Source organism: Zalophus californianus, chromosome 16, assembly GCF_009762305.2.
Source record: "Zalophus californianus isolate mZalCal1 chromosome 16, mZalCal1.pri.v2, whole genome shotgun sequence".
Taxonomy (NCBI): Eukaryota; Metazoa; Chordata; class Mammalia; order Carnivora; family Otariidae; genus Zalophus; species Zalophus californianus.
Window position 1 is genome coordinate 61,044,292 of NC_045610.1, and position 17,557 is coordinate 61,061,848.

A 17,557-nucleotide genomic window follows, 5' to 3' on the forward strand; every position below is an offset into this window, starting at 1 on the left:
AGATTAGGAAGGTGGGGGTCAGAGACCAGACATCCTCTCAAGGTGGGGGGGGGCCTCTCCGGCCCTGCTGCTCCCTCTCCAGCCCCAGGTGATGACGCTGCTTTGCCACCAGTCTTTTCTGATGAGGATTCAGGTGTGCCCAGGGCAGGAGTAAGGTGTGCGCTGCCCAAACCCACTTGGCTGTTCTGCTCTGGCTCTGCTCAGCACAGGAGCTGCCCTTCCTTCTCGGCCACAAGGCCTGTGCCCTTTCCTCTACTCGGTCCCCAAGCCCAGACGAACAGACCTGACCCGTTCAAGGCCCCCAAAACATCCTGCCTTGACCCCGGCTGGGGACAGCCAAGGGCCTGAAGCCTTCCACTAGAACCAGAGTCCAGTCAAGGTGACAGGCAGGGCATGGGCCACCCTCCGCCCTCTGTCCTGGGGGCAGATGTCCCTGGTCACAGCAGCCTTGGCCTGGGGAGCCCTGAAGCGGCCGCTGCCCCTGACCATCAAAACTGAAGCTCTGCACACATCGGCCAGAGAGAGGACCGGAGCGCACGGAGGGGCCTGAGGCGGCCTTGAACCCCAGGGGTCATAGCACTCTGTACCAGAGGACGTTCGTAAGCAGCGCACCCACGTGGGATTTTCGGTCGTCACTTGCAGATGTAGAAGCTGTGCACCAATAAGTCGGCTCCTCTCCCTAGTTTATCCTTTTAAAAATTCAGTCCAAAGTGTCTCCGCGTTTTAGAAAACACAGGGCGGTGCCCCCACCCCCACACGCTCTCCCTGGGCCCTGGACGGAGCGCCCGCCCACCCAGCTCCTGCGGACACCAGCCCAGCTGTGCCAGCGGCGACGGCGCCCCAGGTAACGGCCCGAGAGCCGAGTGCTTCGCCGGGAGTGCGTCCTGCCCATGCCGAGCCCTCCGTGTCCCACGTTCCATCTGTGCTGTCACCCCTGGGGCTGCCTGATGTCCCCAGCCCGCTGTCCTTGGCTGTCCCTGCCCAGGCAGGTCCTCCCAAGCCCAGTGGGGACTCCGAGGAGAGGCTTCGGTGAGGACCAGGCTGGGTGCTGGTCTCTGCTGCGCTCATCTCGTCCCATCCCAACCTCTTGTCTGGCCAGTCCGTCTGTCCGTCAGCTGTGGCCTCAGGCCTGTGGGGGTGGGGTGACGGGGGGGCTGAGCCCCATAGCTGCCAGTGTGCGTGCACCCCCTGTGTGTCGTGTTGGCGTGGGGCGGGCCGAGGCCCCGTGTCTGCACCCAGCCGCGTTATGGGACCCCGGGATGCATGGGCCGGGGTCGTGAGAGCTGCTGAGCTGTGTGTCGCTGGCGTGTCTTTAAAAACGGGCCGCTCCTGCTCTTGGGCAGGTGTCAGGTGCCTCCTTGGCCTTATGGGGCGGAACACCAAGCCTGGGTGCACGCCCATTCAAGACTGCCTCCGGTTTCAGAGGAAGAACTGGCTCCTGGCCCACCGGGCCGCTCCCCGGCCGCTCCCCACACCTCCCCCCGCCCTGCCCCAGGAGAGCGGACGGCGGCAGGTGGGGCGCATCAGCAGGCAGCCGGCCCTGCGGACAGCGCCCTGCCCTGGCTGTCCCAGCAGGCTCCATCGCCGCCCTGCCCCGGGCTCAGAGGCTGGGCCCTCCGCGGGGCTGCGGGACCCTGGGGCGCACGCAGGGCAGCCCGGGAGGCACGGCGCCCCTCCCATGCTAAAGCCACCCTTCTCTTCTCTCCTCAGGAATCCCTTTGCCAACGTGCAGCTGAAGCCGACAGTGACCAATGACAGGTCTGCCCCCCTCCTCGGCTGATGGCCAAGTGCCCGCCGCTGCCCACCGGGCCCCTCCTCCCCCACCCACACACACACACCTCTTTTGTAACAGTCTGTGTGGTCCCTGTCTGGAGAATTTTCTCCTCCTTCCACGCCAGCCGCCTGCCTGGCTCTGCCCCACTTCCGTCTGGCCTGGGCTGGACCCCGGCCGTTTCTTCGGAGGTGGCCCCTGGGCCGTGGCAGAGGAGAGTGAGTGGGGCCGGCCCCAGAGCTGGGAGCTGCCCCCTGGGCGGTGCGGCCAGCCTCACAGGCAGGCCCGCCTGCCTGTGGGGGCCGTGGCCCCCCAGGTGAGGGAAGGATGTTCGGTCAGCCTGTAGCCAGAAGGGGAGCCCGGCTCCCACACCGCTCACAGCTCCCAAGTGTCTGGTCAATAAACAGGCTGCCCCACCTGTGCCTGCTTGTGATCTGTCGGCCTGAGGGGGGGCGAGAGGCCTGGGGCAGAGGAAGGGGGCACCACCTTTCTCTGGAAGATGAATTTATTAGGAGCCCTCGACTGGGACTCTGCTGAGCCTCCCCACTCCTGCTGGCAGTTCTGGGGGGACACTGCCCCACCCCACCCCTCCCCACCCAAACCCCAACCTCCCTCCAGAACTGGCTGCTGGGCCCCCGGCTCTCCTCCGCATCCCTGGAGTGAATAGTGGGTGCCATTGTTGGTGGGGTGGGGGAATCCCCCACCAGCTGCTTCCACAGTGTTTGTGGCTGAAATACACCCCTGGTGACCAGCATGGTGACCAGCAGTGCCCATCTGAGGAGCCGTTCCAGGCAGCAGTCACCCCTCCTGCCAGGCTCTTGAAGGAGGGGTTCGGCAGCCCTGATCTGACCGAAGCCTGTCCACAGCCCAGGAAGAGAAGCGAAAGGGGTCACGGGTAGGGCAGGTGGGGGCACAGGCCTCTGGCCTCACAGGAGCTGGGCCAGGTGGGGTCTTAGGGCAGGTGTTCGGGGTGGAGATGCACGGAAACCCAGACTGCTCAAAACCCCTCTTGCCTGCGGCTCACCCTGCCCCCACCCCCATGCTTTCGGAAGGCAAGGGGCAAGAACGTCCAGGGAGCTGTGTGGGTGTGTGGGTCCCCCCCACAGGACACCCCCAGTCACTGTCCCCCCTCCACCGAGGTGTGCCAGGGCAGCTGGGGCGCGAGGGTGGCCGCCCTCTCGCATCCCCCGCCGCCTCCCGTGGTCAGGAGGGACTACCGTGCCCTGGGCAGGCCTGGTAGCTGCGTCCCCACCTCAGCACCACCCAGGCCCCCTCCTGCCCAGCGCTTTATGTGCAAACCACAAAAGAAAACACTTAGGACAAAGGCTTTTTTTTTTCCTTAGCTTGATTTCTTTTAAAAAACAAACAAAAGAGGAACAAGAAAATCATTGCACCAGCATCCTAAGCCTCAAACTAATCAAAAACAAAAGACACAAACCCAAAACAAGTCTCCCACCCACACCCCCAAAGCAACAATAAACTTTACGTTTCTTTGGCAACAAATAACTTAAAATCATCCCATTTCCACTCGCTCAGACAACAGCAGTTACAAAAATATTCCCTGCGCTGCCCTGCCCCCCGCTTCCCCCAGCCCCACTCCTTCCCGTGCCCCCACTCCTGCAGGCAGGAGCCCCTCGCACGGTGGGGGTGCAGTCCCCCCACTGTCCTGCGGCTGGGCGGGGCTGGGCAGTGCCCTGGGGGGGGGGGGCTGGCCATGCCAGCCAGCCACAGGCACCTCTAGAACAGGTGTGGCCGGGCCAGGGTGCGGCTGGGAAGCCCCACACCTTTCAGGCTGCCCACCCTGACCCACCCGCCCGGGCTCCAGCAGCAGACTCAGGTGGGAGCTGGCCCAGACCACGTCGGGGAGGGAGAGTGTATGGGTCTAGCCAAGTCAGTGAAGGGAAACACGGCCACAGACTTTGAGGTAAGGGTGGTGTTGGGGGTGGGGGGGGGGACACACAAGCCCAGGGTCCACTTCTTGCATTGAGCAAACCCAGAACCAGGCAGAAGGGGCGAGGGGGGCAGAGAGGGGCCGTCCCAGCGGGCCTGTAGCCATTCTCTCACCTGGGGTGAGGACACAGCGTCCTATAACTCACCACACGAACTGGTGGGCAGGGCATGCAAGACCCCCCAGCCAAGAGCAGGTCCCCTGGCCTCAGAAGCCAAGCAGCCCATTAGCAGGGTCAGGGTGGAGGGGCAGCTGTAGGGTAAGGAGCTGCTGCTCAGGCCTGAGGCTATAGGGCATCCCCAGCAGCTAGCAACAAACCCGAGCGTCCAGGGTAAACCCTGCCCCTAGGGCGTACAGGGCTGCCCCGCCATCCGGTGCGGAGGCCTCTGGTCCTGCCCTGCTCCCCCAAAGCGCTGTGTGGGGCACCAATGCGCTGGAAGCTGCTGCCGACCACCAAGGTCCCCGCTCTCGGTCACCATCCTTGCTGGGAGCAGGACCAGCAGGGGCTCCAAGGAGGCCCGCCCGGGCCTCAAGCCTCTTTACAGCTGCCCCCAGCACCTGCTACAGGGCCTGGCAAACAGGAGGGGCCACATGAGCATTTGGAGACACACCGGGGACAGAGATTCCTGAGAGTCCCCTGCCCCAGGACTCCCACCTGACCTCCGTCCTCGGCCAAGGGGCCAAATGACCAGCTGGAGCTGCAGCCCTCAGGCCCCTTCACTGCAACGGGCCCGCCCATCTGTCTCCGTGGGAGCCGCACCCATTGCTCTCCCCACCGCTTCACCAGAGCCCAGGCCTGTCCCTCAAGCCCAGCAAATGCCGTCTGAGTCCTTTTACAGGTGGGGAAACTGAGACCCAAACGGGACCACAAACGAGCCTCCTTGGTGACCTGCTTATCTGTTCAGGCGTCCCCTAAGGGTACGCCGTGTGCCACAGTGAGCGGACGGGCCCTCCCCAGAGGCTTGGGGAGTGGAGGAGGAACTGAGTCCGCCTGGGGGACAGAATGATCTTGTTCTGGGTGGGCTTCCAGAGAAGTGTCGCAGGGATGCAGGAATGCACACCCGTCAGGCACGGGGTCGGGGGCAGCCCGGCAGGGCTGCGCCTGCCTGGTCTGAGGCGCACAGGGGAAAGGAGCAGGGAGGGAGGTGTGAGCTGGGCGCCTCAGCCAGCACCACCTGTGCCTCCAGGCAAGCGCCATGGGATCCGAGAGGAGCCAGGTTGGGCAGTGGGTGAGCCCAAAGCGGAGGCTGGGGAGGTTCTGGTGGCAGAGGCTGCTGCAGGTTTGTGGGGGCTAAGGTCTAGCAGAGAGCAGAGTTGGGGGGGCACTCTGGGTCCAGCCTGGTGCCTCCAGAGAAGAGGGTGCGGTCTAAGGGCCAGTCCCCAGGGCCCCGACAGGTGCTGGGCCAGCCACTGGTGGAGGGAGAGGGGGAGGCCACTGCATCTCCCCAGAAGGCGGCCAGGACAGACAGGCCTGGGCGTGACCCGGCCCCTCCGTACCTCAGTTTCCCCTTCTGAAAACCTTGTCCAGGAGATGGGAAATAATGAGCGCGGAGCCTCGGCTCCCAGCAGGTGACCTCCCGGCCGCCCTCTCCGCTGCCCCGCCTCGGTGTCCCCTCCCGCCAGCCCCGCCGCAGACTCACCTCCCACGGACCCGGCGTCCGAGTCCGAGACGTGGGTAATGGAGAAGCGGGACGCGGGCGCAGGCGACACGGTGAAGCGCGAGAAGGGGCCGGGCGCGGCCGGCTTGGGGGGCGCGGCGGGGGCGGGCAGCTCGGCCTCCGGGGCCGGCGTCGGCGGAAAGCCGTCGTCCCACGCGAACCCTCGGCCTGCGAGCCCACGGTGCAGTCACTCGCGTCGCAGACGTCACGACCCCGCGCGGCAGGCCCGCCCCCCGCCCCTGACGTTGCACCCCCCGCCCTGACATCACACCCTCCCGGCAGACCCCGCCCCCGCCCGTGACGTCGCACCCCGACAGGCCCCGCCCCCAGCTCACCCTCTTCAGCCACGGAGGCCGCGGAGCCGTCGGAGGAGCGATCCGCCCGGCGCGGCCGGCCCGGGGCGCCGGGGGTGCGGGGACCGCCCGCCAGGAAGGCGGGGGGCGACTCCTTGGCGCCGGGGAAGGGCTCCCCGAGTTCCCGGGTGGGGCTTTCCTGGAGGGTCAGAGCGGCCCGTGGCCCCGGTCGCCAGGGGCTCCCACGGCTCCCCGTCCCCTGGGGGGACCCACACCCCACCTCCCCCCCCCCCCCCCCCCCCCCCCCCCCCGCGCAGAGCCCAGGGCGGCCGCCCACCTGGTCGAAGAGGTAGACGGTGACGTCGTCGAAGAAGGACACGGCTTTCTTCTTGCGCTCCAGGTCCTCGCAGAAGGCCTCGGACAAGAGGCTGGGCATCTTGAGCAGGCTGCGCAGGTTGCGCGCACTCTGGCTCTCAGCCACCACCACGGGCACGGGAGGCGCCTCCTCCTCGCTCTCCTCGCTGGGCTCCTGGAGGCTGTAGCAGCGCAGCTCCTCATCTGACTCGTCGCTGTCTTCGCTGTCCCCCTCCTCCTCCTCCGACCGGCCCTCCGCGGCTGTGGGCAGTCCTGGCAAGGCCAGGCAGAGTGGGGCTCTGGGGGCGCCGGGGCCCCCCATCTGTTCCTGCTGGGTGGGCCCGGAAAGCAGTCCTGGGGCCTCCTGGAGGCCCGGGCGGTGGCTCTCTGAGCTCAGTGGGACTGGGGTCAGCAGGAAATCCTTGGGGCCCTCGGGGCTGGGACCTGGAGGCCCTTGCGCAGGGCCCTGGGGCCAGGGAGGCTCCAGTCTGGGGCTCTCCGGGCACGTGCTGCTGGGCTCTGGAGAAGAGTCCCCTGGCGGCGGCAAGAGCAGTGGTGGCACCTCCCTGGGGCCAGTGCCCTGTGCCCCCCCGGGAACCCCAGATGCAGGGGAGGGCTGTGCAGACTGCAGCCCAGGGCTCTCCAGGTCCAGCTCTAGCCTGCGGGCCAAGGCACATCCTCCCTTCTCCTGGGGGCCTGAGGTGGACTCGGGCTCTGTATCAAGGTCCGAAAAGTAGGCTGAGTCACGGTAGGGGTTCTTCTCGCCAAGGCTTCCAAGGGAGGTGGAGAGCTGAGTCTCGGGCCCGGGGCTCTCACCCTCGGAGACCAGCTCCCCAAAGGCCTCGGGCTCACAGGGTTCATGTGCTTCCTTGAGCACGAACTCAGGGGACTCGTAGTTCTCCGTGTCATAGCCACTGTCCAGGGCTCGGGGCTGCCCGCCAGGAGTGCCAGTAACTGACGGGCTGAAGACCTCACAGCCGCCACCATCGCTGGCGGAAGATGGGATATCCAGGGAGTCCACGGAGTCGGGCGTCTCCACCTGCTTCTGCAGGGAGCGGAAGGCCAGTGTCACGTCCGGCTTCTCTGCCGGCGGGCCATCACTGGACAAATCCGTGAAGATGCCAGAAGTGGCCTCTGTCATGTCCCCATCCTCACTGACTGGCTCTTCCAGCTCAGGAGAACCAGTGCAGCTGTCCAGGCCCTGGGCTACCTCGGGGGCAGCCTCCCAGCCGCCAGCAGGCATGGGCAAGGCAGGCAGGGTGGCGAGGGCACCGGCCTCCTCGGCAGGAAGCAGGGCTCCCTCTTGGGATGGGGCTGGGATAGAGGAAAAGGGTCGTTGAGGTCTGGCAGAGCCCTCCGCCTCCTCAGCAAGCCTGGGCTCTGTCTGGGGGCTGTCACCCCGGCTTATGGCCGCCTGTGTCCGGGAGGAGGGCACCAGGCAAGCGGCAGGTGCCAGGCCCCCAGCAGGACACAGATGAGAGAGGCCAAGGCAACGGCCAAGCTCCTGGCCCGAGGAGGCCCCCTGTGGCCCCAGGAGAGGCTCTCTGCTGTCCTCCAGGGTCAGGGGACAGCTCAGCTCAGGGACAACCTGTAGGGTGAGTCCTGTGCTGGGGCAGCAGCCCATGCAGCCACCCACATATCCCGGGTCCCAGGAACCTGGTGCCCGGCTGCTACTGTTGTTGTTAGCGGACATGTTGGAACTCCAGTGTCTGTGCTGGGCAGCCCTGCATGCCTCGGCCTCCCCCGTCTCCTCCCCACCCGGGGACGGCTGGGCCCCAGCGCTCCCCGAAGGGCACGTGCCCAGCGGGTCCTCCAAGAAGGGTGGGCAAAAGGCAGCTGAGCCCTGGTCGCCACCCTCCTCCCTGGCCTCCGCCAGCATGAGGGTCCCCAGCGAGGGCGAGCTCAGGGTGCGAGGCAGGTCCCGGGCACGGCTCCCGCGCAGGTAGTAGTCACAGTGGCCCCAGGGCCCCCCAGGGGGCGGCACATGGCCCAGCAGCGGCTCCATGGCCAATGAGGCATCCGCGCTGCCCTCGGAGTCATTGTCCTGGTCGGTGCCACTGGGGAGCAGGTCCATGGCGTGGGGGCCGGGGGTGCAGCCGGCGCAGTCAGGATCATGGCCAGCGGCGGGTGTGGGCTCCTCCAGCCGGATGAAATACTCGCTACCCACCGAGGGGCTGTGCGCGCTGAGCACGGGCACCACGCCCGGGGGCGCGCCGTCGGGGGCACAGAGCTCCTGCGGGCGCGCGGCGCGGCTGGGGCTCACTGCGCCCCCTGGCGGCGGGAAGGCCTCGGCCCCGCGGCCCGCTTCCCACTTGTACTCGAAGTTGAGGCCGCGGCTCGTCTCTGTCACGGTCAGCACGTCATCCCCGTCCGCATGGAAGCCGTCGCCCGCGAACTGCTCCAGCAGCGGGAAGGACGAGGCGGCCGCAAGCTCACCCGCGCCCCCCAGAGCCAGGCCTGCCAGCCCGGGGCCCGCGCCACCCCCACCCGGCCGCAGGGAGCGCCAGCGCCGCTCGAACTCTTCCTCCGCCTCAGTGGTGCCCTTGGCGCAGAGGTAGGACAGCAGCAGGTGCACCTCCTCAGCCGTGGGCCGCTGCTCGGGCTGCAGCCAACAGAACTGCATCACCTCGTACCTGCGGGGAGGGAGGCCCAGGGCTCAGCCCCTGCCCAGCGGGCCCTGGCCACCCCCCACCCCGGGCACGGCCCAGCCAGGACCCCAGTCCCTGGAGGGTTGAGCAGACCTGCCCTCCGCAGGAAGGGCTGGGGGCCTCCCCTTCTACTCAGAGTCCCTTAAGGACAGGGAAGAGAACCTCCAACTTGTTACGGGAGACCCCACGTCTTCCAAGGTGGGCTCCAAGGTTTGGGAGCCCACAGTGGGCGGAGGCACCTTTCTCCTGAGCTCATCTCCACCCCGGCTGCAGGGGAGTTTGTGTTTGGGGTAAAGAGACCGCTTCTGTGGTAGACGACAGGATAGGTCCCAAAGGTCACCGCTGGCCAGAGGGGAGCCAGCGTGAGCCGGAAACCCAGGCGGTCAGACTCAGAGCACCCCCTTGGTCTTGCCCTTCCTGCTGGGGACCCTGCACCCAGGCTGGCCTCACAGGTCCTCACCAGCGATCAGACAGAGCCAGCTGCAGCTGGGGCTTGGGGAGCTTGAGCTGCTGCTCCCGGACGGCGTAGGCCAGCACCTGCCGGTCGGAGTGGTGCGGATAGGGCTGCGCGCCCAGCTCAAAGAGCTCCCAAATGCTCACGCCCAGGGACCTGCCGAGGTGACAGCCATCAGGGGAGCTGGTGTGGCTGCACAGGATCTCAGAGCCTCGGCCACCACAGGGCAGCTCCTGTCATCACACCGGCATCCTAGGGACGCCCCTCCCAAAGGACAGCCCCTTCCTTCAGGCAGCTGGCAGGATGCCCCCCGGCGAGGCCCAAGTCTGTGCCCAGGTCATCTAGGCAAATAAAAGCCACACAGGCCTTTCCACAAACCCAAGTCCATTCACTTGTTCACGTATTCACTCCGTAGCCACGGTGAAGGCCAGACACCGTAGCAGGGCTAACAGCTACTGGGGTGAAGCTCCCAGTCCTAGGGTACCAGTGGTGCCAAGGCCGTGAGGCTGAGAGAGGGTGGGCCCAGGGAATGGGCAGGGGCGGCCGGAGCATGCAGGGTTCCGTCCGGTGTGCTTCACCCAGCTCCCTGGGGCCCCACCCAGGCTGTCCCAGGAGACCAGGAGCAGGAGGAACAGATCAAGTGAGGCAACAGATGAGTCAGGTGGCCTGGACCAGAGCTGTTTGGAGGACCCCCGTCAACGTGCAGCAGGCTAGGCCAGTGGGGGAAAGCGAGGAGATGGAGTGGTGACGGGCTGTGGGTAAAGGCCTCGGGCGTGCTCAGGAAGGAGGGGGGATCCGCGGGTCCAGGCTCTGAGGGCTCACTGGGAGCGGAGGGAGGCCAGACGGGCCTGGGGAGCTGGGCAGCGGGTGGGGTGGGGAGGAGAGGCTAGTCAGGGACAGAGACCACCATGGCAGAGCCCCCGGAGGCTGAATACTGAGTCTGAGTGCCCCCTCCGTGCCCTGCTTGGTGCTGGGTGCTCAGGACGAGGGGGACGCCTCCAGACCACTGTCACAGGAGCGCTCCAGCCCCCTGCGCAGAGAGCAGGTGCCACGCTGAGGCCCCACGTCTCATCTGGAGAGCCCGTTCCACCCCCAGCGGGCTTTCCAACCTGAATGTGTACTCAGACCCTGGCGACTTTGGGTTTCAGGGGATCCTGGGAGGGGCAGGCCCATGGGCCACTGGCACCGGGCAGCTGCAGGTGGTCCCAGCAGCCCCATGAACTCCCCTGGAGCCAGAAGTGACCACCTCCCACAGAGCAACGAGGTCGGACAGATAAGCGTGTCATCGCACGAGTAAGGCAGGTGGGACTCGGTCGCCTGCTGCCTGGCGGGCCTGCAGGCCCTGTGTCTTCGCCGGACATGCACCTGCATGCAGCCCAGCAGCCACAAGGTCTAACGGCACTGGACGACAGCCAAGGCAAGGCCTGTGGGCGTGTCCTCACAGCGCCCCCGGGGCCCTCACTCCCCACCCGGCCCCCTCCGCTCGCCCCCGGCCCCCCGCTCACCCCCCGGGCCCCTCCTCTAGCTCACCCCCGGCCCCCCCCGCTCACCCCCCGGGCCCCTCCTCTAGCTCACCCCCGGCCCCCCCACTCACCCCCCGGGCCCCTCCTCTAGCTCACCCCCGGCCCCCCCAGCTCACCGCCCGGGCCCCTCCTCTCGCTCACCCCCAGCCCCCCGCTCACCCCCCGGGCCCCTCCTCTAGCTCACCCCTGGCCCCCCCCCCCGCTCACCGCCCGGGCCCCTCCTCTAGCTCACCCCCGGCCTCCCCCCCCGCTCACCGCCCAGGCCCCTCCTCTAGCTCACCCCCAGCCCCCCGCTCACCGCCCGGGCCCCTCCTCTAGCTCACCCCCAGCCCCCGCTCACCCCCCGGGCCCCTCCTCTAGCTCACCCCCGGCCCCCCGGGCTCACCACCCGGGCTCTCACTCACCACACGTTGCTGGCCTTGGTCTGGTCCACCACCAGCAGGTTGCAGTGCACTTCGTCCACCAGCTCGGGTGCGATCCAGCGCAGCGGCACCCACAGCTGGTCGGCGGTCACGAAGTAGTCCTCCTGCGGGCACAGGGGACGGGGCTACCACGGGCTGCCGGACGGCTGGCCCTGACCCCCAGCACGGCCCTGCCGTCTTACCCTGTATTTGCCATGGGACAGGCCATAGTCGCCGATTTTCACTGTCAGGTCGGCCGCGAGCAGGCAGTTCCTCAGGGCCAGGTCGCTGGAGGGCGGGAGGGTGGGGGTCAGTGGCAGGGCCAGGCGGGGGGCATCGGGGCACGGAGGGGCTGGACCACTTGTCGCCGAGGGCATTGTCATGAGTGGGTGGGAAAGGGAGTCTGAGCGGCAGCCTGTCTGCGTGTGGCCCCAGGCCCTCGCCAGACCCCCGGCACACTGGAGGGCACACTGGAGGGCCCACGTGGACAGGGCCTCAAACGTTACAGTCCAGAAAAGGCCGGAGCGTGCCACGGGGCCCTCAGCGAAGGCACGGCCCACCCACGGCTAGACCTCCCTCCTGACCCCAGCTGTTGCCCCTGCTTCTTTCCCACCAGCCCGCGGAGCCACCCCTCGGAGGCGAGCCAGCCAGGCACATTGCAGTCCTTCTTCCCACCCACTACGCCCGCACCCTCAGCGGTGGAGACACTGAGATCCCCAGTCTCCCAGGGGATCCTGACCCTGCCCGGCTCACACAGGGGTGTCTGGGGGCCCAGGGCACCACGGCAAACGTGGGGTCAGCGCACATCCACCAGGGGCCGCGGACGGGCCTGCGCTTGGGGCTGGGTGGGCCCGGCGGGCAGGTCGGGAGGCTGGCAGCTGCCCTCTTCAACAAAATCACTGATGCTGGAGTTACATGTGTCATCACTCAGCACCAGGATGTTGTTGGGGAGGACGGCCCGTGCGGCGTCCGGGGGCACCGGGACGTGCCTGGGGAGGGCGGCCCGTGCGGCGTCCAGAGCTGGCAGTGCACCCTGGTCCACTCAGGCCACGGTGGGAAGCAGGACAGAGCCAAGCCGCCCCCAGAGGGCCTACAGGACACAGAGGCGAGCAGGGGCCCGTGTGGGGCCACCGGGTGGCTCTGGCCGCCCCGGGGACAGAGGACGGGCCTCAGGCCCTGCTGTGAACTTGCCCAGGCCAGCCTGACATCCTGCAGAAGCAGGTGTCCGCCACACCCCCACACCCCCGTCTGTCTTCCATTTCAGCAGATGCCTTTGCACCACGGTCCCTAGAGGCTGAATAAAGATCCAGCTAACCCTCACACAACCCCCAAGGCTGGTGCCCGTTTGTGCAGGGGAGGCCGCAGAGAGCCCGCAGCCCCGCCCCGCCTCACCTGTGCACGTAGTTGTGACGGTGCAGGTGCAGGACCCCACAGGCCAGCTCGCAGGCCATGCGCTGCAGGGTGAGGGGGTCAGGCGCCATGGACTCCGCCACCCGGCAGCTTCGCAGGTAGCCCTTGAGGTCCCCCTGCCAAGAGGGGCAGCATCATCACCCGCCGGCGGGGAGCAGGGACCCCGTAAGCCCGCTGCCCCGCCCCTCCCTCCCCACACAGGGCCTGCTAACAGCGGAGGGAGGGGTGGCCCCAGCCACCACCCTGAGTCTGCCCCCCAGCGGCTGTTCCTCAGTAGGACAACCCCACGGGCAGAGGGCGCTTTCTCTGCGGTCCCCGCAGACGACGTCCTGGGCACAGACCACGTCCTGGGTATAGACCACCGGGCCCACGTGCCTGCCAAGCAGACAGGCCACATGAGCGGCGACGCCGAGCCTGGTGGGAGCACAGGTCAGAGGACCCAACGGCCTGCTGGCGAATCCCCAACCTGCTGACACCGCCCGGCTCCAGAAAGGGCCCAGCCGTGCTGGGGAAGCCCCAGGAAGTCACGGCAGCAGACAGTGGGGTCCAGCGTGCCGGGAAGGCCGGGGCAGGGGCCCGCGGGCATCTTGCAGGCAGTGTCACACCACCGGGAGTAAAACAGGCCACGTGAGGCCTAGGAGGCGGAGATGAGCAGCTCACAGGAGAGCGTCTCTGCGCCGGACAGGCGGCCGGGCCGGCCCCGGAGTGCAGCAGGGTCCTGGACGCAGCAGCCGAGATTACCGCGCAGGCCGCCTCGGGGAGGCGGCGGGGCGTGCCCCCCAGGTCCCACTGTTGGGGGAACATAAGGCCCACAGGATGGCGACGAGGGCTCCCCAGTTCAGCCGATCGGCCTCTGTGGGGAGGCTGGGCCCTCCTGCTGAGCAGCCTGCCGGGGGGAGGCAGGGGGTGCGAAGCAGCAGGACACGACACTCACCATGGGGCAGAACTCCATCACCAGCAGGTGGGGCGTCGCCTCCGCGCACTGCGCCAGGCACTGAAGCAGGTTGCTGTGCTGCAGGGCCCTGCAGGAGCCAACAGGCTGCCCTCCTGACTCGGACTCAGGGCAGGAGGGGGCGGGCGGGCGGGGAGGGGGGCTGGCTCTGCAGGGGTAGGGGAGGAGCAGGGACAGCACAGAGCTTGCCTTTGTTCCCAGGGCCCCGTGCCCAGCAGCCCCCGCCCCCACCACGAGCCCGGCCCTGGGGGCCACCCACCTGTAGGGCTGAGCCTCCTCCAGGAACTGCACCTGCTCCTGCACACTGGCACTGGCCTTCAGCTCCTTCACCACCACCTGCGTGCTACTGATGCCCGAGTTCACCTCCCCTAGGAACACCTGTGGGGGCAGGCGGAGCCTCCATCCCTGCTCTTCCTCGCTAACCCCGCCCAGCCCCGAACCTGGAAGGCTTGCTTTACTCCCCTGCAAGAAGGGTCCCCCTCCCGGCCGTAACATTCTCTCTTGTGTGGTCATCCCGAGGCCCCCAGCTGTTCTCAGCTCTCTCTGGGGGTCTGCCGTGAGGAAGAAGGGACCCCCAGCCTGGGGGTCAGGGAGCAGCCAGGACCAAGACACTGTCCCCCAACCCAGCCCTCTCAGAGGCGCCTCCCAGCATCTGATCCCAGGGCCTGCACAGAAGGGACGCCCCAGGACAGCAGGAAACAGGTCCCCAGGGCTGTGGCAGCTCCCAGGAGAAGCAGGTCTCCTGCCAGGCAAGAGGGGGGGCCCATGGTGTCAGCAACCCCCACCCCCCGCCCAGGGTCAGCAACTCACCTTCCCGAACCAGCCGTGGCCCACCTCCTCCAGGTACAAGAGGCTGTGCCGGCCCAGGTCTGTGGACCTGAGGAGCTGCACTGTAACAGGGCAGGGGCTCAGGAACCCCAGCTCGGGCTGTCGCTGCCCCCATCTGCCCTTCCAAGGCCCCTCCAGGGGCTGCCCACTCAGCTTGTTCGGGGGAGCTGCCCTAAGCCCCCCAGAGAGGGGCCACGGCTGGGGGCTGCCATCAGAGGCAGGGTCCCTGTTGCCCCGGGGAGCCGTGGGCCTGCAAGCCGCATCCGGGCATCTTTCTGGGTGGGTCTGGGAAGGCTGGTCCCTAAACTACAGGGACACGCCAGGCTGAAGACAGCAGGGCCTGGAGCCAAGACCAGCGCACAGGCCATGCCAGGCGGGCAGTGTGGCCGGGGCCAAGCCGGTGGGGAGGGGGGCGCCCGGGAGGCCCGTCCCCTCACCCCTGCCACAGGCTGGCATTCCAGCACCAGGCTCACCAAAGGCTCCTTTGTCGGAGGCTGCTTGGCACAGCCCCGTACGGAACACACTGGGCCCATTCTCCTGCCGCCTGGGCTGGGTGAGGTCAGCAGGGACGAAGGGTCAGTGAGGGCCCCGGAGGAAGGGCTGGGGCTGCCGAGCCCACTCACGCCCCGTGCCCCAGGGATTCCCCGAATTCTGCTCCCACGCCAGCCACCCTGAGGGCATGGGGGGATAGGGCCGGGCCTAGGATGCCAGGAGCGCCCCGGGGACGGGGGGCTGCTCCCGGGGAATGTTGACCTCGATGCTGAGTGGTATTTAGGGGGGTCCCGCTGGGCCCTGAGCCTCAGGGTTCCTCCCCCTGGGCCCCCACCCGCTGGCTGTACTGTCCTCCACAGTCTCGAGGGGTGGCCCTTGTCACTCAGGTTTTTAACCCTTGACCTCCACGTGGGCTGCCCCCCTGCATCACCTGAAATCTCTCCCCTCCCCAGAAACGGAGTACCCCTCAGACCTGCGGCGTGAGCTACAGGAATGGAGAAAACAAGCAGTCACTGCCGTCTCCTGGCCCCAGATCCCCACCCTCAGGGACAGCCCCCTGAGGGGTGGGAGAAGCCGGGGTCCCGGACACTGCCTGTGGGCGACAGGCCCAGGCTGGGCAGGGGGGCCAGTGTCCCCTGGGATGAGCCCCAGCTCCCCCCTAGTGACCAGTGTCCAGGGTTGGCACAGGCCCAGAGACCCCCACGGCCATCCAGGAAGGTCCGGGGGCCCTCCTGCAGCAGCACCCCCTTCGGGGGCTTAGGGGCTGTTCTTTCAGGTCAGTTGGTAGCTACACACATGCCCTCGAGCCCCAGGCCCTGGCTCCTGCCTGACCGCTGACGCCCCCCCCCAGGAGACGCTGGCTGGACAGTGACGGGTGACACCCTGGTAGCCCCGGGGGCTGCTCTGAGGACCCAGACCAGGGCCTTGATGACGTCCGGGCTTCCGAATGGGCAGCATCCAGGTCATGGGCCTGAAGGCATGGAACCGGGCAGGTAGGATGGGCCTGCCCATCATCAGCACCACAGGCCTGGTGCCCCCTAAGCCCCCGCAGGGCCTGACCCCTTCCCTCGGTGCCGCGGGTGGGGCTGGGGGTCAGCACAGGCCTAGCCGAGGAGCTTCCAGGGAGGGGACCTGAGATTAGGCTGCCACGGAAGCCCCACCCCCACAGCGAGGGGTTCCCACAGCACCAGCCTCAGGAAGACGGGTTCACAGGCCAGCTGGACTCTGACCTCTACCCTCTCAAGCTTGGACCCACACCTGCCCTCTGGGTGGTCACCCTGGTGCAGGAGGGGGGAGAGCCCAGGATGGGGAACAAATGGGAGACAGGGCAAGGAAGCCATGGGAAGAGGTCCTTGCCTGCTCCCCAAGGCCCGAGTCAAAGGCCCATTCAGGGCCCCGCCCACAGAGGGGGCCCCAAGGAGCCCCTCCTCCCTGAGTAGGTGGGCCCCGCCCACTGGGCACAATGGAGCCCATGTCCCCGTGTGGCCAGCCGGCGCTGCGGGGGATGTCTGGGGTCCGGCATCCAAGGACAGCAGAGGAGTCCCTTGTCCCTGGTGCCCGGACTGCCCCTTTGCACAGCAGCCCCCAGGTGGGGGAGGCGGCGGGCAGAAGGCTGACCCAAGCCTGTCCACAGTCCCCCTGCTCAGAAGGGGGCACCTCCCAGCCCTTGGCCGCCCCCTCCCCGGGAGCACTGACTGCTGAGTCCGGAGGCCAGGCCGGACCCTGAATCACCCCTTGTGCTCACCGCCCAGGCTTCTCTGGGGGGATCACTCACCTGAGCGCCCCGGCTGCTTGGCCATGGGCAGGGAGACCTCGGTGAGCGGCAGGACATACACGTCTGGCCCGTTCTGAGCCCCTGTGGCAGGGGAGCCCTGTGCCGAGAAGCCGGCGGCGTACTCGTCCCCCTCGGCATTCTCAAACTCCTGCAGCGGTAGGTGGGCGCCCGGCGGGCAGTGACTTCAGCGCTCCAGGGATGGGGGCACAGGGCCGAGGGGTGCAGGCCCAGCTCAGAAAGGACCGAGCTCTCACCTCTTCTGGAGCTGGGGGTGGAGCAGGCTGGGCGCCTGACCCAGAGTTGGGGCACCTGCTAGCCGCCCCTTCCACCCAACCTCTCACTGCTCAGGGCAGAGAACACACCCCGCTCCTTCCCCCCAGAGGCACCAGCTGCCCTGGAGGGCCAGAGAGCTGGGCTTTGTCCTGTGTTGGTTGTAGGGGAGGGTGATCTTCCTCCCAAAGGCATGGGGAGGGGGGCCTCAAGCGTGTGGGCACCTTGCCCAGCCCAGCCCACCCCCAGCAGCGGGCAACGCGGGCCCCACATGGGCAGGGGTGGGGCCCGAGACAGGAGACCAAGAGGCCCATCCTGTCTGTGCCCCCAACTCCTCTTTGCCACCCCTCCCCCCAACAGCCAGTGATCCCAACCTCAGGGTCAGGGCTGGGGAGCGGGGAAAGGGGCTCCATCACCCCCCCAGCCTGCCCCTTCCAGACAAGGAGCATTCCTGAGTGCCCAGAACAAGGAGCCCACCCCCGTCTCCACCCCCCAGGCCAGGCACCCGCAGCCCTCCATATAGCCATCTGCCTGCAGGCTGCCCTGAACCTTGACCCAGGCGGGGTCTGCTCCCAGGGCTCCTTAAGAGCCTGGCCCTGCAGCCTGGGGCTGGTCCCCACCTGGCAGGACTGCTATTTTGAAATGCAGCTGGTGCACCTGTCTATGGGGAAGACCCCTCCCCCCAGGTCCAGAGCACACTCCAGAGGAGAGCCAAAGTCTCAGAAATCCTCTCCTACTGAAACAAGAGCAGCTCCCATCCCTGGAGCCCACAAGCCCACTG

General features: G+C 67.7%; 2 protein-coding genes across 7 annotated transcripts in view; one reads left to right on the forward strand and one right to left on the reverse strand.

The window, feature by feature from the left end:
• Window positions 1-2,181, forward strand: part of BAIAP2 (BAR/IMD domain containing adaptor protein 2) — a 66,650-nt gene extending 64,469 nt beyond the window's left edge. For all 4 annotated transcript variants that reach the window (XM_035724596.1, XM_027626036.1, XM_027626038.2 and 1 more), the window contains one exon: window positions 1,711-2,181. In XM_035724596.1, the coding sequence (XP_035580489.1) occupies window positions 1,711-1,780 (70 nt within the window). In that variant the 3' untranslated portion in view covers window positions 1,781-2,181. The remainder of the gene's footprint in view (window positions 1-1,710) is intronic.
• A 927-nt stretch (window positions 2,182-3,108) lies between these two features.
• Window positions 3,109-17,557, reverse strand: part of AATK (apoptosis associated tyrosine kinase) — a 33,707-nt gene continuing 19,258 nt past the window's right edge. Inside the window, exons 3-16 of one of the 3 annotated variants that reach the window (XM_027626029.2) lie at window positions 16,761-16,795; window positions 16,507-16,654; window positions 14,714-14,789; window positions 14,223-14,302; window positions 13,672-13,790; window positions 13,395-13,560; window positions 12,443-12,576; window positions 11,254-11,338; window positions 11,054-11,175; window positions 9,133-9,282; window positions 6,008-8,657; window positions 5,713-5,869; window positions 5,360-5,545; window positions 3,109-4,289 (exon numbers count right to left, since the gene is read on the reverse strand). In XM_027626029.2, the coding sequence (XP_027481830.1) occupies window positions 4,249-4,289; window positions 5,360-5,545; window positions 5,713-5,869; window positions 6,008-8,657; window positions 9,133-9,282; window positions 11,054-11,175; window positions 11,254-11,338; window positions 12,443-12,576; window positions 13,395-13,560; window positions 13,672-13,790; window positions 14,223-14,302; window positions 14,714-14,789; window positions 16,507-16,654; window positions 16,761-16,795 (4,149 nt within the window). In that variant the 3' untranslated portion in view covers window positions 3,109-4,248. The remainder of the gene's footprint in view (window positions 4,290-5,359; window positions 5,546-5,712; window positions 5,870-6,007; window positions 8,658-9,132; window positions 9,283-11,053; window positions 11,176-11,253; window positions 11,339-12,442; window positions 12,577-13,394; window positions 13,561-13,671; window positions 13,791-14,222; window positions 14,303-14,713; window positions 14,790-16,506; window positions 16,655-16,760; window positions 16,796-17,557) is intronic. The other 2 variants (XM_027626031.2, XM_027626030.2) reach the window with 2 other exon arrangements.